General features: G+C 47.9%; 1 protein-coding gene across 1 annotated transcript in view; it reads left to right on the top strand.

Annotated features, from left to right (window-relative positions):
• CDH13 (cadherin 13) overlaps nucleotides 1–27506 on the top strand; it is a 984669-nt gene that overhangs the window by 896605 nt on the left and 60558 nt on the right. The window contains exons 9-10 of the mRNA XM_084755241.1: nucleotides 9069–9251; nucleotides 13698–13951. Coding sequence (XP_084611367.1) covers nucleotides 9069–9251; nucleotides 13698–13951 — 437 coding nt within the window. The remainder of the gene's footprint in view (nucleotides 1–9068; nucleotides 9252–13697; nucleotides 13952–27506) is intronic.

The raw sequence follows: 27506 nt of genomic DNA, 5'->3' as shown, positions 1-27506 counted from the left end.
CAACTATATTTTCTACTTTATATAATATAGTATGTAATATAACTACTTATGCCAGGCTGCATAGTTGTACTTTTTGTCTTCTGTCTATAGTGTGAGTTAGGGGGTCAAGATTCATTATTTTCTACATGCAATACATAGACAACCCAGTTTTTGCTGGAATGATCATTACCTCTAACCTAAAAGACATCTAGAATGAAATTGTCCATGATTATGATGCAAGGGTTTCAGAACCTATAGACGGCAAACAGCTGGATGTGTAAAATGCAGGAAGCAGAGCGGCGCCCAGGGACAGTGTCCCTCTCGTTTACTGCAGTGTGCCTAGCCGCCTATGGATACTTGTTAAGATAAATCCTTGCACCTCACCATCCTGCACTGGCTGCTAATTATAGGCAGAAGGAATCCAAGCAGCGTCGGCGTCATTAGCCCTGGCAATGGAGGGTCTGTCGTTAGAATACAGCAAGGATTATCAAGTCTCTAAGTGTTGGGTAAACACTAAAAGGGACAAAGCTTTGTTCACAGGCACACAGAGAAACAGATGCATACGCACGCACGTTAACTGCGTTATGAAATAGACAGCAGAACGAATGAAGTGTCGTGGGGGACTGAACCGCCTTGTCCCGCTTATTATGAAGAATTTTATATGTTACATATCAAAATCTGTCCTTGTTATCAATGCGAACTAATTTTGTCCCCTGTCGTAGTGCCTATTCCTCTGACAAATCCCCTGACAAAAGCAACTTAGGGGAGGGAAGGGATTTATTTGGTCTGTTGTTCCAGTTTATAGTCCACTACTGTGGGGAAGTCAAGGCAGGAGCTTAAAGCTTTGTGTCCACAGTCAAGCACAAAGCGCAATGAATGGGCCCACGCTGCTGCTTGACTGCGCATACTCAGCCGGCTCCCTTCATTCTTAGATCGGTCCAAGGTCCGGCTAGTGAGGTGATGCCACTTAACATTCAGGGTGGGTTTTCCCAAGTCAATTAATAATCAAGACGACATCCTACAGACATGCCCATGGGCCAACCAAACTGGACAGACGTGCACACAGGCCAACCAAACACCTGGACAGACATGCGCACAGGCCAACCAAACACCTGGACAGACATACGCACAGGTCAACGAAACACCTGGACAGACATGCGCACAGGCCAACCAAAACTGGACAGACATGCGCACAGGCCAACCCAACTGGACAGACACGCATACAGGCCAACCGAACCTGGACAGTCCCTTCAGTGAAACTCTCTTCTTAGGTAATTCCAGGTCATGGCGAGATGACACTTCACACTAGCCATCACACCCGTTACTGTATACACTATGCAATATGCCAAGCTCGCTCCATACACTTATCTCATTTATGTCAATCACAGGCTCTACACACTGGACTCTGAGCTAAGCGATTAGGTTCCTCCAGGAAGCCATATCCTTTGTGTAAACAGAAACTCGTGAGCGTGTTTGCTGGTTAGATCCCTCACTGACTTTACCTTGCCTCTTTATCCCCAGAAATAAATAAGGATTAGAATGATTTCTGAAACTTTTATCTTTTAATTTTTGCAAAGCCGAGGCCCAAATGAGCGGACGGCAGCTTTCCGAGTTCAATGTCAGTCCTTCTCTGTACAGCTTCAGGACCGGCAGCTCCCACAGGCAAGACCCTGGACGTCCTCTGCTCTTGCTTCCTGCTGACCTGCAGCTTTCCGGGTGGGAACTGAACAAGGTGTTGTTATGCTCTGCAGGCTAACAGCATGCAGACTGACTGTTCCATGGGGGAAGTGGGGGCAGCAAGCAGCCACCCTGTATTTATTACATTCAAGTCCCTGCAAAGCATGAGGAGAAAGAAGAAAGGAGCTCTAGGTCCAGTGAGAGATACTGTCTCAAAAAACACCCTGGAGAGTAATTGAGGAAGACGCCTGCCTTAGTTGAGGTTTCTAGTGCTATGAAGAGACGCCATCGGCAACTCCTCTAAAGGAAAACATGTAACTACTGGGGCTGGCTTAGACTTCAGAGGTTTAGTCCATTTTTGTCACGATGGGGAAACACGGCATCCAGGCTGAAGAAGTAGCTGAGAATTCTACATCTGGATCCAAAGGTAGCAGGAAGAGAGAATGACACTGGGCCTGGCTTGATCATTCAAAATCTCAAAGCCCACCCCCAGTGACATACTTCCTGCAACATGGCCACACCTACTCCCACAAGGCCACACCTCCTAGTAATGCCATCCCATCCCCTATGGGCCAATGGGGCCATTTTCATTCAAACAACAGCACCTGACACTGGCTCTGGCCTCTACATGTACATGCACCATGCACAAAAGTTAATTAACTAAAATTAAAATAATGCAAGCCCTTTATTTTTCTAGTGCGGGTCTCTGTGGCCAATTTAACCTCATTCTGATGGCCATTACAAAACTCAACCACTTACCAAAGAAAATAGCATAGTTTAGTTCAGAACCAAACAAGCTCACAGACGTCAACGCGTCATCCTGAGCCACCGGCCCACACTGGTTATGCAAAACTGTGTTTTACATCTGCTATTTGATTTGCCACACAGTTTAACAGGGGGAAAAAAAACTTTATCTGTGTTTTTCCAATTAAAAGAAGTAATGTTACAATCCATAATTCCTCCAGCTCTGCTTTGGTAAATTAGTGCCTATCTATTGTTTTTAAATCACAAAGTGAACAGGGCTATAGAAATGTAAAATGGTACTATTTCATTTTAATCTATTTAATTTTCCATTCTCGAATTACATAATGGGGTTAAAATATTGAATAGAATTAATAGAATGAGTGTTTAATTAAGCAGTAATGAGGTTCTAAATGGATGCTTGAAGAAACTGGCTTACAGTTATGCAAGAATCAGATAATAGTCTTAACAAAGAGAATAATAACTGTGTTGAATTTTTTTTTGTATTTAAAGATTTTTATTTTTTCAGAATTCTCTCAAGAGTATGTGAACATAACCCAGTTTCTTGATTTGCTTTCGGCCAAATCTAAGTGCCTTTCCCCATCTCCCAGCACCTCACACCATTGAACTCTACCCACAGTGCTCTGCGGTCCATTGTGAAGTGAGTCTCACTGGAGTACCTGTATTCCACCCACAAACCCTCCTTCCTCCTGAAAATGCTCTGGCCTCCTCAGCCTCTCCAGTGGCCTGGCCTTTGCCCCTGCTTTTCCAGGTCCCAGGAATGAATGCTTGGGGTCTCTTTACCTCATCAAGGGCTTCTCTTCTTTCACTTTTGGGGAATTCTTCCCTGGTGAGCTTCCTCAAACTGGGTCGGGTACCCACTCCTACCAACACACTCCTGCAGATGCTCCTAGAACAATGTGGCTTCTGTTTGAGCAGTGGGCATCTTTTTATAGTTATATATTTCTTCTCTAGCTGTTTCTATTTCTAGTCTACAAATCCATGATAAAAATATATTATGTATACTTTCTTTACTAGTCTCTAGATGGCTGTTTGGATAGTGGTGGAGGGTGAATTGTTGAATGAAAGATAAATAAAAAATGGATGGATAGATGGATTAATGAGTAGTTGGAGAAATGGACACACACACACACACACACACACACACACACACACACACACATATATATATATATATATATATATATATATATATATATATAATGAATGGATGAAGGTTGAGTAGTTGGGCAAAAGATGGATGAAAGATGAGTTGAAGGTTGGATGGATGGATGAATAGATGGATGAGTGGATGGATGGATAGATGGGCAGATAAATGGACAGATAGATAGATGGGTAAATATAGCTGTCTGTAAGAACAGGTGAGGTCCATAACACACACTCGTGAGAAATTCTAGAATACCTCTACCTTTCCATCCCATATGAATTCTTTGCCCACATGTTAACATGGGCACAACAGGCATGAAGATCTCACAGTGGTAAGAGAAGTTGCACAGTCTTGACTCACATACCTGTGACCTAAATATTCACCTTATTAATTAATGAACTCATTGGCCCATCCATCAGATTTTTCAAACCTGACTGTGTGCTACTCACTGTGTTATGTCCTAAGTCTCAGGTCTTGTTCCTCCAGCAGCCACCAGTGGACGTTAGTGCTAGGCCTTGGAATGAAGAGGGAGCTTTCAGAGTCAAGGGAAATATTAATTCATTTTCTCAAACCATAAAATGTAATTTTTAAGGGCCATAAAACTTATGGCAAGCCCAATGAAGACAAAAATTTAAGAATCAGACAATAAAGTGCCTAGAGTTTGTTGGCCTGGCTATTTCTCTTTCTCTCTCTCTCTCTCTCTCTCTCTCTCTCTCTCTCTCTCTCTCTCTCTCTCTAACATTTATTCTTCTCTCATACAATACATCCCAAAGGAAGCCTCCCCTCCCTCATTTCTCCCAGATCTGCCTCCACCTCCCCTCTTCCCCAGTTCTACTCCTCCACGGTTTCCCTTCAGAAAAGAGCAGGCCTCCCAGGGATGTCAACCAGACCCAACATAACAAGATGCAATATGACCAGGCACAAACCCTCACATCAAGGCTAGATGAGGTAACCCAGTAGGAGGAAAAGGGTCCCAAGAGCAAGCAAAAGAATTAGAGACACCCCTACTCCCACTGTTAGGAGACCTTAAAATACCCCAAGCTAAACAACCACAGAGTGTATACAGAAGGCCTCGTGCAGACCCATGCAGGCACTGTGTTGGGCATGGGCTCCTTCTCATGGCTTAGGCCTCATGTTAGACCACTTGGTTAGCCACTCCCATAAGCTCTGAGCCACCTTTGCCCCCAGCATATCTTGCATGCAGAACAGGTGTGAAGGAAGGATTTTGTGGCTGGGTTGGTGTCCCAGGCCCACCGCTAGCCTTGCCTAGCTACAGAAGATGGCTGGTTCAGGCTCTGTATCCTCCGCTACTAGGAGTCGCTCTCTAAGTGACACTAGAATTACCCTCATAGGTTCCAGAAAGTTTCCACTGCACCAGGTTTCCATATTAACCCATGAATGTCCCCCTATTTCCATCATCTCTCCCAGGACTCTCTCCCTCCATCCCTCCCTTCCCCTCCTGACCCTTCCTGTTCCCATGCCCACCTGCCCCCAGGCCACCTGCAAACTCTATTCTATTCCCCCTCCCCCCCCTCCCCCCGCTTGGGCCGTCCTTATTCCTTAACCTCTTTGGGTCTGTGTATTGTAGTGCAATTAGCCTTTACTTAACAGCTAGTATCCACTTATAAGTAAATACATATCATGTTTGTCTTTCTGGGTTGCCTCGCTCAGAATGATTTTTTTTCTAGTTCCATCCACTTGCCTGTAAATTTGGAACAGAAGTGATAGCATAACTGTATATCATTTTAATATATGTGATCTATACTAAAGGGGTTATTAGAGTAGATATGGTCCAGGTAGTCCAGCGATGGCTGTCTTGCTGCAGAAAGGTTATTTAAAAAATCTGGTTGCCATTGGCTAGATCTGGGTAGATCTGTATTGTCCTTGGCTGGTGCCATAGTTTGAGCGGGACCGCTGGGACATTCTCCACAGTTGAGTGGAGAATGGGGTATGACTTTCACACGTACTCTGGTGCCTCATATTTGACCACATCCCTGGATGGGGAGACCTGGTGGCACTCAGAGGAAGGATAGCAGACAACCAAGAAGAGACTTGATACCCTATGAGCATATACAGGGGGAGGAGGTCCCCCTCAGGAACAGTCATAGGGGAGGGGAATAAGAGGGAAATGGGAGGGAGGGAGGAATGGGAGGATACAAGGGATGGGATAACCATTGAGATGTAATATGAATCAAATAAAATTTAAAAAATAAAAAAAAGAAAGAAAGAAAATCTGGTTGTTCAGTCTAGGAGACTAAATGTCTCAAGAGCCCCCGTCTGACACTGGAGTTATGGAGGATTCCCGGAGAGCTGACCTTCAGTCTACAGTGGGATCCCAAAGAAGTTGGTTCTGATATCTAAGAAGGAATGCCTCCCTGACGGGCTAGAGAAACTTGCCAGCCAGAGGGAGGTCGAGCAGGCAAAAGGCAGCTTTCTCCTCCTTCTGTGTCCTTTCATGTCAGCCACCCCCAGGAGGCGTGGCCGAGATTTAAGATGTGTCTTCCTCTTTCAAACAATCTGATTAAGAAAACCCCTCACAGATATGAGTCTTACTTGATCCCAGATGTAGTCAAGTTGCAACCAATATTAGCTATCACATGGAGTCCGTAAAAGTCATCAAGAGATGAGAGAGAGAGATCAGTCCAACTCCACCTTCCAGAATACTCAGGCAGGTGGAATATCAGGTGTCAGCTAACGACTCTACCCCTCTGTCCCTCTCCTGGGGGGTTTACCCTTCTGCATTCTCTCTCGGCCTTCATGCCTTCTCCCTAGTTCCTGGATTTAAGCCCTTCCATTTATTTGACAAGTGGGTCCTGAGTCCCTCCCTTGCCCTGAGCACTGTGTGAGGGGATGGAGCCAAAGCTCCAGCAACCTAGAGTCACAATCTGTAGAGTGCTGCATCTTGAACATGTGACATTCCGCAATTTGCCTAGACATCGTCTTGATTATGTACTAGATGCCACATCCTCTCTGCCATTGGGAGCTCTGGCTATAGCACATCCCAGGCCACAGTTACCTACCCAGCTTCCTGAAGAGCAGGTATCTTAAGAACAACAAGGAAGGACAAGGCTGTAGATATGTCAGAGGGCTAACTGGAGTGATGGATCCTGGGTGGGCTCAGAGGCAGACTGATTAAAAGCAGAGCTTGCAAAAAAAAAAAAACAAAAAACAAAAACAAAAACAAAAACAAAAAACAAAAAAAAAAAAAACAAGAGACAAGAGTCTGGCCTTTGATTCACTGTAGGACTTGGAGCAGGATGTGGGAGCCCATGTGTCACCAAAGACCATCATGCACACAGGGCAGACAGAAATAGTTGATCACAGCACTCCACCCCATTGAGCCCAGATGCACTGATACTGATGCCCCTCAGCACCAAGTCCGGCTGTCTCCTCCATCCACAAGGGTCGACAGTTACGCTGACAGCTAGACTTGAACCTGTCATGTCTTTCACCCCAGTCTGCACATTAGAATTATCTGGGCTCCATCTTGGGTCTTTGGCTTTGTCCTAACCAACTGAAGGGGCATGGGACCCAACAATTATCATCAAACCTCATAGGAAACTCTCTGAGTAATAGCGTTTACTCATAGAGGTAGAACTCAAAGCCACAAACCTGCTTTCCAGCTCAGGAATCCTGTAGGTTGTTTTTGTTTTGTTTCCTGGGGTTTGTTTTCTTGTGTTTGCTTTAGTTTCAGTTTTGTTTCTTTGTCTGCTTTTGGGGAATGGAAGGGCAAAAGTTAGCGGTAAATTTCCCACAAGCAGGAAACAGAGGCATGCTGAAACCATTTCTATGTGGCAGCATCCCCCTGCCCTCCCCCTCGCCCCCCGCATCTTCCTCTCATGGCTAAGTTCTGTCCTGTTGTGCGTCCTCAGAGTCTTATGACTTGCCCAGGTTTACTCAGATGCCATAGACAAATTAGTTTTCATCCCTGCCCCATCCCCCACAACCAAACCTCAATATGGAGTCTCAAGATTAATGATTTAAAAGTCAATGAGTCAGTGGCTGTTTGCAAAACCTCATTTCTCAAATTACTCCTCTTTGAACACAAGGCCTTTTTGACATCATCTTTCCGTGTCTGGATTCTCACTGCTACTAATTGAAATTCCTAGGTATTTCCAAATCCTGTCAGCTCCTTGGTCATGCTTGTTTATGAAATATTTGCTAAGAGATTACTGTTCACCTGAGTGTGTCAGAGGTAAACACCAGAACAATACTTCATGCTTCCCACTCAAAGGAAAGGCGCTAGGGATAGCTCATGAGATTCTCTGTCGCTGGGAAGGCTCGTTTTTCACAGATTGATTGATTCCCACCACACCTGCATGCAACAAGTATTTGAGACATAGTACAGTTAAAAACCAAGGGCCCCAGCTGCGTGCATCTGTTTCTTAGCAAATAGTCTTGTGGGCTATGAGAGGGGAGCTAGGCAGGATGGGATTGACTCCCCCCATTAGGGAGTGAGGCAGGGTGTGGCAGGGCAGGGTGGAAGGCAAACGTGTGTCCAGCCCCTGGCCCTCCACTTAAGTTCCATCCTCTTCCAATCCAGTCATCTTGAGTTCAAGGTGGGCAAAGCTACAAGAACAGCACACAAGGGCTGGAGAGATAGGTCACTCATTAAGATGCGGGGGCCCAAGCATGAGATCCTGAATTGGATCCTTATAAGCCTCATGCACTTACAACCCCAGCAATGGAGAAGCTGAGACAGGAGGAGCCCTCGGGCTCCCTGACCAGTGAGAGCCAAACCAATGAGAGACCCTGCTTCAAAGACACTGAGGAAGGACACTGAGGATGGCACGAAGGTTGTTTTCCTACCTCCACACACATGGTCATACACATGTACCCACACAAACATGCACCCACAGGCACGCCCTCATAACACACACACACACACAATTATAATTCATGCCAACAACACATACAACTTCTTACCCAAGCCGGATGTGGTGGTGCACACCTTTAATCCCAGCACTCGGGAGGCAGAGGCAGGTGGATCTCTGTGAGTTCAAGGCCAGCCTGGTCCACAAATCTAATCCAGGACAGCCAAGGCTACACAGAGAAACTCTGTCTTGGAAAAAAATACTTCTTACCCAACTGTAATTCAGAATAAGTGTTCCTGGGCCCTAGATGCCCCTCCATGAGAGACTGGAGACCCAAATTTCTTCATCCCCCCCTGCCCCCTACCCACCAAGTCGGCTGGCTGTGTGCATTCAAGTAAACAGAGGGAGAAAGAACTAGAGGGAGCACAGCTGTTCTCTCAACCCTCTTCTTTAACCCAGCAGCATCCTTTCCTTGTGTTCTACAAGAGCTAAGTTTTTCCCACAGCCTCACCACAGAAAGCTGATTTGTGAAATGCAGCACCATCCTAGCCACGGTCCCTGTGTTATTTATTATTAAGTGAGACACTATGCATTGTATTCTTCATGTGGTGCACACAGCAAGGGTTCTGCCATCAGTGTCTGCTAGATACTTTTGATATGCTGACTATATCTGCCTGCTTTGTTTGCAGTTCCAAGCCACAGTGGAGGAAGGAGTTGTGGGGGTTATTGTCAACTTGACAGTGGAAGACAAAGACGACCCCACAACAGGTGCATGGAGAGCTGCGTACACCATCATCAATGGAAATCCCGGGCAGAGCTTCGAAATCCACACCAACCCACAGACCAACGAGGGCATGCTCTCTGTGGTCAAGGTAAGGGTGCTCCTGGGGGCATCTCCATCCTCCCATGAGCACCTAGGGCCCCATGAAAGGTGTATAGAGTCACAGATAAATTATATTATTTCCCCCCTGGAAGTCCAGAGAGGAATACTGGAGGCTTAGAGACTTCCCTGCTTCAAACCTTCTTCCCTGGTACATCGCACTGTTTGCTTCTAAGGCAGTGCGTGACAATGATGGAGGGCATAGCAGGAACCTTGATCTCAAATCCCTGTGTGTGCTCAGCCAAGCTCTTGCCCACGTTTTCTGTGCCTCGCTTTACTTATCTATAAGAATTAATGTAGCATATAATTCAGGGTGGCTGTCACAGTCCTTTCTGTTTGCTGTGACAAAGGGTCATGTTCTGAGTAGCTGTCTTAGTTTCCTTCAGAGGCTGTTATAAAAAAAAAAATAGCCCTGACAAAAGCCACTTAAGAGATAAGAGGCTTAACTTTGGCTTACGGTTCAAGGTCATAGTTCATCATTGGTTGGGGGGACAGGGGGACATCGCAGCGGCAGGGGCTTCAGACAGCTAATCCTACTGCATCTGTAGTAAGGAAGCAGAGACCGAGGAATAGGTGTAACACATGACGCTTGGTCCCCTCTCTCTAGTTTGTACAATTTGGATCCCCTGGCTAGGGAACGGTCTCACCCACAATTAAGAAGCCTTTCCAGGTCAAATAACATAATTAAGGTTATCCACCACAGGTGTGCCTAGAGTCCCACCCCCCTCAGGTGATTCTTGATTCTGTCAAGTTGACCATCACGGTGGCTGATTAAGTGGCATTTGTTACTTAAGCTTCTGCAGGCTGGAAGTCCATGAGCTCAGTGGCCAGAAAAACTCAAGGTCAAAGGAGAGTCTGCCTCTGCATTGATGACACTTCCTTACTATGTCCCCATGCCTTGGAAAGGGAGAGCCACCCTCCCTCTACCCCCTCCCACACCCCCTCCCGCCATTCACAGATGCTCTATATCATGACCAGGCTACCTCCTAATGACCCCCCCCCCAAGGCTGTCACATGGGAGCCTGCATTTTCAGTATACAAATAGGGGCCATGTCCAGCCGATAGCACTGTGAGGACTTCATGAACAAATACGTAAAATGTTTGTGCCAGTAACAGCTACTTCCAGTCTGTATCAGTTTGGTATGGCTGCCACCGCAAGGAGCATGCATTTTTGTGCCAAAAGATGAGTGTGAATTGATTGTTAGGAGTCCAACAAGGGCCTCACTGAGTGAACCTGAAGGTGTGCTCAGAACTGGTAAATCCTGGGGGCTCCAAGGGAGATCCCATCTCCTATTGCTCCCGACATCTAGAGGCCGCCTGTGGCTCGAGCCACATGGCCCCTTCCAATAGCTCCAAAGCAAACACAACCTCTCTGTTGCTGCTCCTTGGTATCCTTCATCCCGCCTGCCGTGCCCCTTGCTCTTTCATGGAGCCTTGCAAACCCATCGGGTCCACTGAATGATCCAAGATCATCTCTCATCCCGGGGCCTCTCGTTTAACCATATCTACAAATTCTTTTTCGCCTTAGACTCTTAGGATTGAGAACTACGGGAGCGCTATGCCGCCTACCACAGGCTGTGCTCGCCCGCCTTCTGTTACTGTGGTGAAACACTGGCCCAAAGTAGCTTGGGGGAGGACAGGACTTGTGTCAGCTTACACTTCCAGGGCACAGTCCATCACTGACAGAAGTCAGGCCTCTCTCTCTCTCTCTCTGTCTCTCTCTGTCTCTGTCTCTGTGTCTCTGTCTCTGTGTCTCTGTCTCTGTGTCTCTGTCTCTGTCTCTGTCTCTCTCTCTCTCTGTCTCTGTCTCTCTCTCTCTCTCTCTCTCTCTCTCTCTCTCTCTCTCTCTCTTCCTCCATTCCTCCCTCCCTCCCTCCCTCCCTCCATGTCTCCTTTTGTCTCCTGTCATAACACATCTTCCTAGGCATAGTACTGTCCATAGTTGGCTGGGCCCTCCTGCTTCCGTTAGCAATTAAGACAGTGCCCCACAGATATGGCCCCCGTCTGATCCAAACAGTTGCTCAGCCAAGGTTCCACCTTCCCTGGGGACTCTGTGTTGTGTGAAACAGACAATAAAAGTGAAGCAGTACAGGATCCTTTCAGCAACTGCATCCTGTCAGTACCAGGGCCACTGAGTGTGGCAGATCACAGGCACTCCTGATTTTAGAGGACATGGAGTCTGGGTTCCTGCCATTTCCCACCTCCGGGTCACCCCAATTTTTCTCCATAATAACACAGTGACAGTAGAGCTGTCAGGAAAACCTGTCACCAGCCAACCAAGGATGCTGCTTTCAAAGGGGTGAGGACATAAAAATAACAAATCTCTGAAGCTAGTCCTGGTCAATAGAGGATGCTGGGTAACTTTCCAGACCTACAGCTACAGGAGAAAACTTGAGTAGATGCTGGGGTGGGGCTTACTGGTCCCCAACATGTCTTTGCCCAGACTGAAGGAAATTAAACACCGTGCAGAAGCCACTTAGAGTAGGAAAAGGTTTATTTCATCTTAGAGCTTACATCTTTTTTTTTTCAATTTTTTAAACTTTTTATTGATTCTTTGTGAGTCTCCCATCATGCACCCAACCCCACTCATCTCCCAGTCTCTTCATATCCGCCCTCCGCCCTTGCAATCTCACCTCCCTCCCCACCCCACCCCCCAACCCCTCAAAAGAAATTTAAAATATTTAAACCAAAGGGAGGAATGGGAGGATACAAGGGATGGGATAACAATTGAGGTGTAATATGAATAAATTAATAAACTATATTTTAAAAATTTAAACCAAAACAAAACGAAAAGCTCTTCGTGGAAGCCGTAGTGTGGTCCACAGTGTACTTTTGACCACACATCTTTACTTGCACGTGTTCATTGCAGTGAGTCGTTGGTGTGGTTCAAGGCCTGGGGCTTGTGCTGCGCTGTCAAGACCGGCCCCTCACCGGCACGCACACCTCTCAGTCATCCTTACAAGTTACATCTTACAGGACCTTCGTCTGCCCCTGACTCCTCTCCTCTGAGAATGCCCCACAGGGAATCACACAGACCCAAATCCCTGCCTCAGGCTCTGCTTCTGCGAGCCCAGCCTGAGCCGTGTCATACATACCAATGCACACGGTCACACACCTCCCTCCCATGGGTGCATGCCTCAACATAGCCAGGCCCAGAAAGCCAGAGGTCCCTGTCTCCTTAAGTGGCCTCGTTGGGATAAGCCACTGTTTCCCAGCTGCCTTGACTCCATGGTGCTTGTCTAAAGTATCTATAACGGGGTTGCTGACTGAGGGTATCACTTGGCATGGGCAGAAATCTGATCATTAGAATGGAAGGAAAGAGGACACAGCAGTAAATTAACCTCGGGTTAGAGGGATAGCAACAAAATACAACAGGGCAGTGAGAAGCAGCCATAGGAGTGAAGCCCTGGTTTGCCTGCTCCACCTGTTATCAGAATAGTGGGGAAGTGGGGTAACCTCATGCTCTGGTGGACCCCAGGCCTTGGGGGTCTCTCTTTCATTCAACCCCCAGGGATGTTGGAGTCATGAGTTATGGGTTACAATCTGGAAACCTTACAGCACCAGCATTGCCAGAGACTGAGGCTTGAGTGGGAGGGGAGGCTCTCATTTATTTACTTTTCAGTCCAGCGTCATGCCTGAGTTTCTGTTTGCTTGTGTCTCATTCTTTTTCTGTGTCTTTCTTGGCTTGTTCGAGAAAGGTCTTTTAGCCCAGGCTGGCCCAGTACTTGTTAGGTAGCGAATGAACTTTGCTCTAATTTCATTTCTGTTGCTGTGATTAAAAATACCCTGCATAAAAGCAAGTTAGCAGAGAAAGGGGTTTGTTTTGGATTATAATTCCAAGTTACAGTCACTCCATGGTTGCGAGGAAGTCCGGGCAGGGATTTAAAGCATTACATCCACAGTCAAGAACAGGGAGATAAATGCCCAGACCTGTGCTTGCTTGCTCTCAGCTTGCTTGCTTCACTCTTACCCCAGCCCCGAAACCTATGTTCCCCGTGTTCAGGCCAGGTCTTCCCACTTCAAAGATCAAGGCCATGTCCCACACACATGCCCCAGGCCAGCCTGATCTGGATGATTCCAGATGAAGCCTTTCTTTTTGGTGACTCTAGATTGGATCACATTGACATGAAACCGTGATCCTCCACCTTTTACGAAGCCCCTAGGTTGCACACACCACCATGCCTGGTCTTATGGTGTGCCGGAGACGGAACCCAGGGGTCCGTGCATGCTAACCAAGCCTCTACCACCTGAGTCATGTTCCCAGACCTCATATTCTTTTTTTCTTAATGACCCCTGAAGTGGCACAAGACTTAAACCAGGAAGCACAGATCTGTCCCCAGGTGCTCGCAGCTGCTCATACAATGTCAAAGGGACCATGTGCAGAGTAGACACCCCCTCAGGTCATGTGCTTTTCTAACACCTTCTGTCTGCTCCCCAGCCCCTGGACTATGAGATCTCTGCCTTTCACACCCTGCTGATCAAAGTGGAAAATGAGGACCCACTGGTACCCGACGTCTCCTATGGCCCCAGCTCCACGGCCACTGTCCACATCACAGTCCTGGATGTCAACGAGGGTCCGGTCTTCTACCCGGACCCCATGACGGTGACCAAACGGGAGAATATCTCTGTGGGCAGCGTGCTGCTGACAGTGAATGCCACAGACCCAGACTCCCTGCAACATCAGACCATCAGGTGGGTGAGCAGCTTGGGACCCACGGATGGAAGCATTACAGGGCACCGTCTTCCTCTTCGGCTGCCAAAGCTGGTTGATCTGGTTACTGGTTGCCTCTTGCAAAATGATGTTATCCCTACTATCCATCTAGATGTGCAGGAGGAAAAGGCATTTGTACCTGATAGGGCTTCAGCGCTCTCAGTAAGAGGACAATACCCTTATCCCTGATCCCAACTAAGGAAGGGACTGGCTTCAGGGCTATGTTCCCAGATGACCTAGCCTAATCTGCAGGGTCATAAAGAAGAGCCATGCTGTGTGGATTCCTGAATCTCTTGATGCTCCAGCTTCATGAGAAAGGTGTTGGTTTATTCCATTTGCAGATGGAGGGATTGTGAATTCAAGGATGGGAAAGCCGTCAGTAAGTAAAGGCTGTGTTCTTGGCCCCCATGTAGAAGATGTGGCAGAAAAACCTGTAAACCCAGGACCAGGGAGGCAGAGACAGGAGGATTCCTGGAGTTTGCTGACTAGCCAGTCTAGCTGAATTGGTGAGCCCCAGGTCCAATGAGAAACCCTGTGTCAAAACATAAGGTAGGGGCCAGGTGTCCTAGTGAGCTTTCTGTCACCATAACCAAAAGCAGTTTGGGGAGGGATAGCTTAAGTGTTTCAGTCATATTTAATCACTGAGGGAAGTCAGAGTAGGGACTCAAGCTGCGGCAGAGGTGAGAACCATGGAGGACTGCTGCTTACCAGCTTGCTCCTCATGGCCTGCTCAGCTACTTTCTTATACAGCCCAGGAACACCTGCTCAGGGGTGGCACCCCTACAATGGGCTGGGCCCTTCAGCATCAATCATTAATCAAGAAAGTGCCCCCACAGACACGCCTACAGGCCAGTCTGATGGAGGAGGTTCTTCAACTGATGTTCCCTCTTCCCAGGTGACACAAGTTTGTGTCAAGATGACAAAAACCAACAGTACGCTAGGCGGGGTGGTTCACACCTTTAATCCCAGCCCTAGGAAGGCAGAAGCATCATCCTGTGAATTCTGGGGCCGGCGTGGTCTGCAGAGTGAGTTCCAGAACAGTCAGGGCTACATACTGAGACCCTCACTAATAACATTTCTTATCATCGTCATCCTTATTGTCATTGGAGACTGAGAGGCTGGCCTCCACATGCACGTGCACACAGGTGATGGACCCATGCACACACTCAAGCTAGGTGTGGATGCGCTTGCTCAAGTCTGCCTAGGGTGACAGCAGAAGGAAAGTCTGGCTGACGCAGTGTGCTGTCAGTTCCCCTATCTTCCAAGTTCACATCAGCTCAGGACGTCAGAGGCAAAGAGCAGAATATGCCTGCTCCTTAGAAATGGATCCCTGGGTTAGAGTTCTGATAATTAAAAGTGTGGGGACCCAGAAATTTCTGCCTTTTTTCTTACTAGTGTTGCTGTTGTCGTTGTTGTTGTTGGTGGTGGTGGTGGTGGTGGTGGTGGTTTTAACTGAAATTTAATTATATCATTCCCACCTTTCCTTTTCCTCTCTCTGCCTCTCGTGCAGCAGCACCCATTGCCTCTCAAATTCCTGGCCTCGTTTCCGTTGTTAATTGTTACACCTATATGAACATAAGTATATAAATACAGGCCTCCTCCGTCCATTTAGTGTTGCTTACATGTATCTGATGTCAGGGCTGACCCCTTGGTGTTGGATAACCAGTTAGGGCCCCCGTCCATAAGGAATGCTGTTTCTCCCTCTCTCAGCGGTCCTTAGAGGTCCTTAGTTCTTTGTCTGGGGATGGGGCCTCTTGGGATTTTTCCCTTTGGTGCTAGCATGTCTGTTGGTGTTGTCATTGCTCAGGTCTTGTTTAGGCAAGCCATGCTGTTGACGTATCAGGGGTGCCGCCTCCCTGTCATTTCTGGGAGACACACTCTCAGAACAGATGCCCCATTTCCCTGACCCGTAGACACTTTCTGCCCTCTATTTCATGATGTTCCTTGGTTTCCAGGATTTATGTTGTAGGTCTATCCACTGGGGCTGGCTACCCCACTGTACCCAGTTTTCCTCTGAATTTTGATCATTTCTGGCTTTCTGTGACAGTTTCCATCAGCTGCAAAGAAGCCTCTGTGGGGAAGAGTGAGAGCTACGCTTATCTATGGGTGTAGATAAATTTTGGGAAGCAGTTAGGAATCCTATTGTTCTAGTAAAGTTGTAGTAATAAGTTCTCCTCTGAGACCCATGACTCAAGGAGTTGGCTACGTTTCAAGTACCAGGGTATGATTTCCCTCCCTTTGAATGGGCTTTAAGTCCAATCATACAGCTGTTGGTTACTACCAAGACAGAAGTCAGAAGTGCCACTACTGTACCCTTTGGGTTAGCTTGCTGTGCTCACCACTGCTGTGGTTCACAGGCATCACCTCCAGACAGGACTGCTGGTACCTGCCCCCATTTGTCAGCTTTGCATAGTGCCTTCTGGTACTACAAAAGCCAGTGCTCCTCCAGGAGGAGGCTGCAGGGCAGATGCAGAGCAAACCTCCCCAGCCCTGCTTATTTCTTGGTACAAAGTCTTTTCATAATGAGACTTCATTAAGTGGCTGGCATCGTGCGCCAGCAGGATGTCCTCACTGGAACACTGCTGCACAGTGCACAAACGAACAGTTCGTCTCTGCAAAGCAAGTTTCAAATGCCTCCTTAAAAAAAACACACACACACACACACACAAACAATCAAGACTTAGAAACACTTGTAATAAACGAGTCATTTTTTTTTCTTAATTTGAAACAAAACAAAACAAAACACGTGAGCCCCTGGCTTTGTCTGCCACAGAGCGAGCTGGCAGGGAGGAAGCAGCGGCCATTTCCCACCACCAAAGTGGGTTTCATTCCACTTCTAGATTTTCTAAATTGCCAGATGACTAGAAGACGGGTGCAAAACGCAAGCAACCCCTCTGGTAGTGAGGATGGGAAATCACCTTCCCCCTCCACCCGCCCCCCTTCCTCCACCCTCGACCCCCATCTTCTCTTCTCTCTTCCCCTGCCCCCTGCTGGGGATCCAGCAGAGGAAGTAGCAATTTAACCATCCAAGGGAGTCTTCCTTCAAGGCTTGGATGGGAAACCTGTAGCTTAGCTATGAGTCAGCTGTGCAGACAAGGCGACTTTTAGGGCGGCTTACCATCATTTTGTGCTTCTATAATAGGTGGAGACAGGGGATTCCTGTAGGGGGTCGTGAAGGGGAAGAATAAAATGAGCTAAGCCTGGGCTGTCTTGCTGTCTCAGCTCAGGGGCTGCTGCTGGGGATCAAAGAGTTAATGGGATGGAGAATGACTAGGGGGGTTCTGGAACAAAAGCCACCCTACCGGGAGCCTAGCCCAATCAAGGGCAGCCAGCAGGAGGGAGGCTCTCTCTGGGTTCTCTCATTGAACACAGCCATGGGCTGACTTAAGCAAAGTGTTAATTTGCCTAGAGGGTGTGGAGGAGCTGGAGGAGGAACAGCTAGGGGCTGCACAGGCTCCAGGGCATCCCTAAGGTACCAAGTGGGTAGCCTGGCAGGTCAGAGCTTCAAAGGGGCATCTCCAGCCACTGTCTCTCTCCATGTCACAACAGTTCACACCCCTGTCAGGTCACTGTGCTTGAGCAGAGGCCGAGCCTCTGGCAAAAGGGCACCTGGATGGAGAGGCAGTGGAGATGTGACCCCCTGTTGTGATGGGCCAGGAAGGAGGGCAGGAGAATATGGTGCTTAAGGCCCTGGGAGAGGCCAAAGGCAACATCCATCCTTGCACACAGAATGAAGGCTGGGATGAGGTACAGAGAGAAATCTGCTTGGTGACAGCCAAGACAATGAAGGATGCCAAGGCCGACGTGGGAGCCTGGGAAGCATGGTGCAGCTATAGAAGCAGAGGCCATGCTGCCTCTGACTCTGTTGCCTGCCTTTGGATCCCTTTCCCCCAGCTGGGCCGCCTAGTCTGGCCTCAGTGGGGGAGGATCTGCTTAGTCCTGCTGTGACTGGGCTGGGCTGGTACCCCTTGGAGTCCTCCTCTTCCCTGAGAAGAGGAAGGGGTGGGGTAGGGATTACAAAGGTGGGACTAGGAGGAGAGAAGGGAGGGAGTTGGGATCAGGTGGGGATCTATTAATTAATTAATTAATTAATAGAGGAAAAAAAGAATTAGAACCATGGGTTCCCCATTGTGCCCAATGTCATATTAGGAGCACCCACTGCGGGGATAGGGACTGCTAAGTATTTCTATACCATGGGCTGGAGAAGCAAGGATGAGCAACACCAGCAGCTCTGACCACCACTCTGTGACTATAGGTCACCAGTGACCGAGACCCCCCCAGCTCAGACTCACCGAGGTCAAACAATGGATGGATCAGCCCAGCTGATTAAAATGTGGGGACCTGATGCCCAGTGGGATGGCATTGGGGTACTAAGGGACCGGATTCCTTTTCACACACACACACACACAGTGGTATTCTCCCTGGCTGGCTCCATCCTCATCCATGTCTGTTTATCTCCAAATGAATGAGGTCATCCCAGGACCAGTCCTCTATCTGCCTGCAGAAAGAGCCACACCCTCCCCCAGATGGTAGTGCAGCCAGTCCCAGAAGGGGCTCACTGAGCCATCTGGGACATGTCATCCTGAAGAACAAGAGAAAGAACAGTGCTGACAGGCTGGCCTTATTGTTCAGTTCCACAGTGGATGCCAGCATCCCCTGTGAAGGCTTGAACTGGTACCACTTAGAGAGGACTGGGGCCCTTCTCAGGAGACAAGAGTAAGTGCTGGGTTTTCAGGAGGCACAGATGCCCCCCCCCACATTATTGGAAGCCAAAGAAACTCTCAGACAACCCAGCTGCCCTACTTCTCTGTAGCTGGTCACCTAAAAGAGCCAACATCTGCTCACAGGCCTATCTGAGGGTTGCTTGACTAGCTGAGAGATGCTGAAGTTGCTGAGGGATGCTTGACTGGCTGAGGGATGCTGTACTGGCTGAGGAATGCTGAAGTTGCTGAGGGATGCTTGACTGGCTGAGGGATGCTGGGCTGGCTGAGGGATGTTTGGCTGGCTGAGGGGTGCTGGGCCAGCTAAGGGATGCTGGACCAGATGAGGGATGCTGAAGTTGCTGAGAGATGCTGGGTTGACTGAGGGGTGCTGAACTTAATGAGGGATGCTGGACTAGCTGAGGGATGCTTGACTGGCTGAAGGATGCTGAAGTTGCTGAGGGATGCAGGACTGGCTGAGGGATATTGGACTTGATGAGAGATGCTAAGCTGGTCCCTTTCCAACTGGGAATCAGAATTGCCTGTCAAGTATCTCTTTCTCAGCTTAACAGGCTGGACCTTCCCTCTTCTCCCATCACCTTATCTCCTTTCCCATCCTCTCCCCTCCCTGCCCTTCCCTTTTCTCCTTATTCTTCCTCCTGGCCCTGCCCGCCCCTCCACTCCCTCCTCTCCTGGTGCTGGTTCTGAGCTCATGAAATGTCACTGGCAAGTGGACCCTCTGCCCTTGGAAGGAAAGTCTCTTTAGTGATGCGGAGTTTGATTCAGCGCATTGGAAAGTGCCCTTCAGGGAGGCTACGTGTGCAAGGGGGTGAGCAAGGCTGAGTGGAAGGGCCAGGCGGGGAAAGGCATTCCCACTGCTCTTCACTGGGCTGCACAGAGTTCTCGGGCAGATGATGACTTTGCAAGTGGTCTCTGCTCTCGTTACTGTTGCGGCTCAAATAATTCTATAGGGAACAGGTTTAGTAGAGGGAGGGGGCAGTTGCACTCTGGGAGCTATTATTTTATCTCAAGATCTCTGAACTTAGCTGACTAAGGTACAACAACAACAACAAAATGATGCTGACCCATCCCAATGCCCCTAACAGCCTCCGCTCACAGCTGTGCCACTGGCAGGGCCCGGCAGTCCTGCACAGAACTTTGTCTCCATCTTAGCACTGGCTGTGCCGACATGCTCTGTCCCTGTGCTTCTCTGACCATCTTTCTTCTCCTATCTCAGTCTTTTCTCTGCCCTTCTCCCTTCCCCGCTCCCCCACCCCACCCCATCTCTCCTGGCTTGTGTCTCGTTCCAAACTTCTCTGTCTCTCTGGTCCTCCCCTGTCTTTGCCTGCCCACCCCTCACCTTTGAGCAATCGTGTGTGTACAGGTATGTGTGTTCATGTATTGGAAGCTACAGGTCAACCTCGGGAGCTGTTTCTCACTGGGCCAGAGCTCACCAGATAGGCTATTCTGACTCGCTTAGAAGCCCCAGGGATCCACCTGTCTCTGCTTCTCAAGTGCTGGGATTGCAAGTATGCACTGTCATGCATGGCTTTTAGTTAGTGTGTTTGGGGGATCAAACTCATGCCCCAGTGCTTGGATGACAAACACTTACCTAGCCGGGGTTCTCCCAGCCTTTCTCTCTTTGTTCTCCTCTACCCATCATGACCCTACTGCCTCGCCCTCCTCTTCTGCCTTCCTCCTCTGCAAGATGAGAGTGGGGCATCTTCCGGCGATATAGTAGTTTCTCCTCCTTCTCCTCCCCTCCTCTTCCTCCCTCATTCTGTTTCTCCATCTCCTTTCCTCATCTGTCTCCATTTAGTCCAAGACTCTCTCTGGGCTGTGCTGAGCTCCAGTAAGTGCCTCCATCCATCTCAACTCCAGTCATGTGTGACCCCCCAAGCCATCAACAAGTATCCATGCCCTCCTCAGCAGGCATCCTGGGGGCAGTGCTCAGCGCATCACTTGGATCCAGCCTGCCCTTGATGGTCACCCTAGCCTCCTCCAGGGGGCGTCTCCTGCTGCCCCCACATATATGGGAACTTCTGGTCCTCTTGCCCATGCCGTCCTGTATGATGGAATGAACATCTGGGCTCAGCATTGACTTTCATCTTGCAAAGGGGGGGGTGTCCAGAAGCCTAGATGCCTGATCTCTGCTGAGCTTGTAGCCCTGAAGGCAGGAGGTGTCCAGGCGGCAGGCAGGTCGTAAATCCTCCAGAAGGTTTTCATTATTGAAACCCATTTACAAGTCCATCCTTCAGTGTGCTTTGCCCCAAACTGAAGCGGACTGAAGCCTTTGAGTGACAGTGAATGCCTTCTGTCTGGTGCCTGTGTTGAGACAGCTCAAGGCGGAAAGTTTTAAAATGAGAGAAAGAAAATATCTGTAATCATCCTGTCCAAGGAAATCCTCTTTCACAACCTCAGTGCAGGTCTGGAGGGGTTAGGGGAAGAGACATACGTAAAGACTTCTCTTATTAATTACCCCAAGTGGCTGATGCCACCCGCCCTCCTGTATCTTGCCACGTGAGCTTTCAGGTGCACCAAACAGCCATCCACGTGCAAAAATTGCTGTCATTTATTTACTGCTGAATAGCACCCCATTACCCCACTGCCAGTACCTGCTATTTCAGGAGGAAACACGTTCAGAAAACAACTAATTGAGGGGGCTCTGAAAAGACAGGGTTTTTTTTCCTCACATAAGACAAGATGAGGCAGGTGTGGCAATCCCAGAAGATCCTTCCACTTCTGATAGCGCTACATTGCCATCCTCTTCCTCATGAACTGCCCTGGTTGCCAGTGCCCCAGCCTTCAAATCTGTATCTCAGATATCAGAATGGGGGAAAGAAAACGATAAGGGATACTTACTGGCTTTCCCAGGATGCATCTGTGCCTCTGTATGCCTGTATGCCTGTGTGTGTGTGTGTGTGTGTGTGTGTGTGTGTGCATTATTTGTGTCTGTATGTGTGTGTATGATGCATATTTCTGCTTGTGACTGGACTCCATGTGTGTGTGCATGCATGTGGAGGATCAAGGTTTCTATCAGGAACCGTACCAGGTTGGTCCTCCGCTATATTCATGTGGCAGTTATCTCTCACTTAAAGCCAGAGCTCGCTGAGATGACAAGTCTCCAAAGACCCCCTGTCTCCATGTCCCCCAAGCAGGATTGCCCAGGGCTGCCTGGCATCTCAGCTAGCATTTACATAGATTCTGGCATCTGACTTCAGAGCATTGCTTTTGTCCCCCCACTTCCTGGTTTTAAAGGTTAGCTCCTTGATTTCTCTTCAAGTCTCATTCCCCAAAGTTGTCCATCCCTATTCAGGGGCCAGCCAGCCCTTACAACTGAGATCTTTGCTAAGGAAGTGAACAGTGAGAGGCGACCGACAGTTTCTGCCGTGTGGGCCGAATCTTTCAATTTAACCGAAATCTACACTGTAAATTTTTAAATGAAAACATCTCACGTCTTAGCCAGCTTTTCATCACAGTAACAAAATACCTGAGATAATCCACTCCAAAAGAGACTCACACACCTGGGGTACTAAGTTCAAATCCCAGCACCTCAAAAACACAAAATCAGAAAGAGGGAAGGTTTACTTAGGCCCACAGTTGCTAAAGTCCCATCTGCGATCCATCATCCAAAGTCCGTCATCCATGCTCCATCATCCTTGTTCTTTGAGGGCTGTGGGGAGGTTGCACATCATGGAGGTGTGGGTAATACCACAATACGCTCACTTTACAGAGACCAGGAGGCAAAGAGAGAAGAAAATGGGCCCGGAGTGCCGAGACCCCTTTCAAAGGCGTGCTCCAATGACCTAACATCCTCCCACTAGGCCCCACCCACTAAGGTCCCATCATCTGAAGACGACTTTTTTTGGTGCACAAGACCTTAGGGGAGGGGGGATTTATCCAGACCATAGAATCCAGTGACATTAGATAGTGGAATTTTAATTAACACAATAATAGAAAATACATGGAAGGCTGGGGGAACACACTCGGCATGTAGCACGATTGCCTGGCACACACAAGGCCCTGGGTCCATTTCCCTGGGTGTGATGTAATCTCTCAGAACTTGAGAGACAGACTCAGGAAGATTAGGAGTTCAAGGTCATCGTCAGCTACAGAGCAAGTTCAAGGCCAGCCTGGGCTGCATGAGCAAGGGTTGTGCTTATAACTCATTGACACACTGAATCATCAGTGCTCTGTACTTAGAACCCGCTCTGGGCTGGGCACACACAGCATTGCCTGCGGCACATTCACTCACGAGGGACAGTGTATGTTTGAACCTCTCAGAAGTATGTGGCCATAAGAAGAAGAATGTGTGTGACAATGATGGGAGAAGGAGAGAGAGAGAAATAGTAAAATAAATTCATACACAATGTTCCTATCTTGGGACAGCTCCTATGAACTAAACAGTAGTTTCAGAAGCATCTTTAAGTTTGCAAAGCAGGCATACAACTCACCTCGAAAGAATCCCTGAGCAGATACCAGGGGGAGAGACGGGCAACTGACAGTGAAACATTTTCCTCACCAAATAATTGCAAAAGAAAAAAACTGCTTAAATCCTCTTAAATGTTTCATAGAAAAAAATCCACATGCAATATGAATATTCCAAGGTGTACTTTTTATGAGTTGGGGTGAAGACTCTTTAGGATGAAAAGCTCCTGAGGGCCTCAAAAGTCTAAACCCAGGCCAGGCCTGGCCCTGGGCCTGGCATGTGCCCAGAGCCCAATTAACAGGCATAGAAGAGACAACGGTGGCTGGGTTGCAGAGTCTGCGTGCCAGTCTATGAATGTATAAACAGACATGATTGGCTCGGTCTAATTTGTTATGTTATTACTTGTGTGTGCACACTAGGGTGCAAGTGTGCGACAGTGCTTGTGTGTAGGTCAGAGGACAGTTTGCCTCCGTTGGCTCTCTCCTTTAGCTGTGTGGGTTCTAGGGAGCAAATGCAGGCTAGTTTAGTAGTAAATGCCATTACCCACTGACTCACCCATCTTGCTGATCCAAAAAGGGCTGACCTCGAACTTACACTCCTCCTGTCTCCCCCTCTTCAGTGTTCTCCTCCCCCAGAGCCTTTCAGTGTTCTTGACCACAGCCTCTTAGTCCTCACACACTGGCTGATGCCTGACAATATGGAAGTATTTCCAATGGCCCTTTTTAATCTGATTCCAGGCAAGGGTGACCAGGACACGAAGGGCAGCATAGCAGAACACAGGCCCTAGAAGGTTAGAGAGCTCCCTTCCCCCCGCCAGCCCTCCTTCCAACACCTTGATCCAAACTGAGTCTGTTCTTTGAGCCCAGTGATGCCTGCTCTGCCCTGGGGTACTTAGGGGGCTGTGTTTTTCTTACATTGTCCCCATCCCTTGCCCCCTGAACTTGGGCTTTTTCATCTGGATGGCACTCATACATTCAAAATTGTAAAGAATGTGACAGAAGAATGAAAATTTAGCACCAAGGGATTTATTTAAATGGCCAATTTCATCTTTCTCTGGTCTTCCTGGACTCATCAGGCCTTTTCTTCAGCACAATATTTAATCTACTATTTGGGGCCTTTTAAAGAAAACCACACATACATAATTTCCCCCCCCCAAAAAGTTGTAAATTGGGCAAAAATACCATTGGCTAACTGTGAGGCTTTTGTTCTGTAATTGCTAAGGCAGCAATTGGCTTGAAAATGAGAATCCTGTCACCTCTGGGATTCTGAGACACACAGGTATCCAAGATATATAAGCAGTAAGTGTTCAGTGAGAAAGGAGGGCCACAGATGTCCTAACTGGGTTTCAAACTCAGATTTAAGAGTTTAATTTGGGGTGCCACCCACCTTCTAAATTTTAATCAAATGTTAAAGTCTAGCTTATAACCTGTCTACCCTGGGGAAATTAGGAGAAGTCTCTCCATCTACAAAGACCTATTAATACTTCATTCTAATTACATATGGTTACTGACCTCAATAATAAGACTTGGGGTGAGGTAGCTTTGTTGTTGTTTTTTTAATGAGTCTAGCTATTTCTTTCTGTAGTCAACCAACACAGCGCTTGAAATATAAATGAGTTGTTTATGGGAGTCCTTTGTAATTTTTAATTAAAGCGATGTTCTTCAGTTGAAGGTTTATGGCAGTGATACATTTTATCGCCAAATTGCTGTGGAATTCTTAATTATTTATGTAAATGTATTAGTAGGCCCGATGCTTGTTTTGAGTGGTCAGATTTTTCCGTTATGGAAATGTCTGTGGGATTAAAAATTACACAAGTGGACCTTTAAAGGTCTGACATCTCTGGTTACTAAGAATAGAACCCTGGGTTTTGTCATACCCAGAGACAAGATGTCCTTGGATTTCTTGGGTGGCAGGTCCTGGTCATCTAAAAGCACCGGGTAAACAGTTGTAATGTTATTTTGCAAATCAGCTTTGTAACATCTGCTTACACGTGTTGTTATGCATTTGCCACAGGGCAGACACTCATTGTTGGAAATAGGGTTTCAAATTGGCTGTATTTGAATAGAATTATCATTTGCCTCCTTGGCAGCCTCAGAAATTAATTCTCAGAACCAATCTAGAAAAATATTGACAAATGTTAATATTGCTTCTTCCCCAATATTTATTTTCTAAGTCATTCAACTTGCTTAGCTTTGGGGATTGTTTGTTTGGGGCGAGGGAGTTATTTTTTTTTCCTGAGGAAGAATCTTATATAGCCCAGGCTAGCCTCACACTTTGTATGTATCTGACCTTGAACTCCTGACCTCATGCCTCTTTCTCCCAAGTGCTAGGATTACAGGCATGTGTAACCATCCCAAGCTATGCTTAGCTTTTAATACTTTGTAATAAAGACAATTGAAACAGGCGTGGATCGCTGGTCATATAGCATAGAGAAGAGGCCACACCTGAAAATCAGTGACAGCAGCTAGCACTAGGCGCATCTCAGGATCTCATCAGAGGCTGACCATAGCATCAGCCCTCGAACAGTAATCACATGATGGGCAGCAAGTCCCTGGACTAGCACAGGAAATGAGGCTGAGCCTTAGCGCCCAGCTGGCCTCCCTGACTCCTCTGGGGCTTATGGCTTGCAATGATGGGACTTTAAACTGAGGTCCTAACATTGTCACTAAGCTGAGGCTCCCCCTCAGCTCTGGGTTTCTTTCTGTGTCCACGTGAGTACTAGACCTGCACAGCAATGGTGGCACCACTGATATTTCTCTCTGAAAACACTGTGGAAAAGGGTAGAAAGTACTTCATCTGATATACAGGCTGAAGGAAAATTTTCTGTACCCACTCAGAATTTCCAGGGAGGCGAGGCACAAGTGGTCACCCTCTCTGTGACAGTCAGCCTTCTGATTGTGCCACAGGGACCTGAGATAAATTAACTTATAAAGAAAAAGAGCAGTTTTTGACTTGCAGTTTTGGAAGTTTATATCTGGGAGCATGTGATCTCAGTAGCATGCTGCAGAGACACTCCAGCACCTAACCAACCCCATAGCAGCAAAGAAAGAGGAAGGAGCCATGGCTTTCCAGTCCCCTTGGAGGGGTGTCCTCCATGACCTGAAGATCTCCCACCGGACTCTGCCTCTCAAAGGTCCCACCATCTCCCAGCGGTCTCAGGGTTGGGAACTGAGGCTTTTGAGCATGGGTTTTTGAAGAGCAATGCAGCTGCAAGACATAGCAAGCGAATAGAGGCCCCTTCGCCTGTGGAAAGCAGCTACGAGGCTTGAAGTAAAAGGAAGTCTCTGAAACCAGAGAGAGACTACAACATGTTTTGAACAGGTAGTGAGAAGGCGGGAGCCATGGGTGGAAGTGGAGCATGACGCAATAGAAAAGGTGACGTGAGAAGCAGCTGAAGTGTCACCCCTAGACATACAGCTGGCACCTCTTCGTCAGTGCAACACACCTGTGTGAGGTGAGTGCAGTCACCTTGTCCCTTAGCTGATGGCGGGTGGCATTCTAATAGAAATGGTCCAGCTGTCTGAGGAGGAAGAATTGACATCCAGGTCTGTTTTTGTCCTAGATCTTTGAAGCAGGGAAACACTTCTGTATTTTTGCAGGGACAGCTGTCATTCCAACACCTCTGCACCTGGAAGTATGCCCAGGTTTTTGCAGCATGGCCCCATCTCTTAAAGGGATTTCAGTCTCATCGTCCTGGCTGAGGGCCACCATCTGTGTCATCTCTGCCCCCGTGTCTGTCCATTCCCTTTGTGTCTAGGCTCACTTTGATGCCTGAAAGAAGGAGAGCACAAAAGAGCCAGTCAAGCATTCAAGCAAGGACATGCGAGGCCACGGCTCACATCTTTTTGCTTCCGTTGGCGATTTCCCCCATTAAATGGTCACACACAGCATTGTCCCCAGGCACAGAAACCATGTTGAGCCATCCAGAGAAAATACACATGACACACAGGCTTTGTTCAGACACGGGTTGTGGCCGTGAGTTCAAGGCCAGTGAGACAGCAGTCTTCGTAAACAAGGGGCTGCAACTGAAACAAGGTCATGTTCTGATCTGTAAGTTTGAAGGAACCTAGCACTTTATTCTTCCTCCCCCCCCCCTGCCCCCCGGGATCATAAGTTTATCTTTACCCAATTCTGTTCCCTTAGTGACATCATAGGATGTAACTATGGTGACCAACAAAAATTGCCCATGAGTGCTTGTCTGAGTCTTTTCTGCATGTCTTCCTCCCTGGGCTATAATCCCTGGGCACTAAGCTAATTATGAACAGTACCTGTGGAGCATAGTAGACTCTCAGTAAAATTTAATTTAATTAATGAGTGACTTGCAAATGAGTGGTTTTCAAATAATTCTTACCCAGGCATTAGATGCATCAAATCCTACCCAAGAGATAATAATGAGTCTTCACAAAG

This window comes from Acomys minous (assembly GCF_964271855.1).
Source record: "Acomys minous genome assembly, chromosome: 14".
Lineage (NCBI taxonomy): Eukaryota > Metazoa > Chordata > Mammalia > Rodentia > Muridae > Acomys > Acomys minous.
This window is presented reverse-complemented; position numbering and strand designations above follow the sequence as displayed.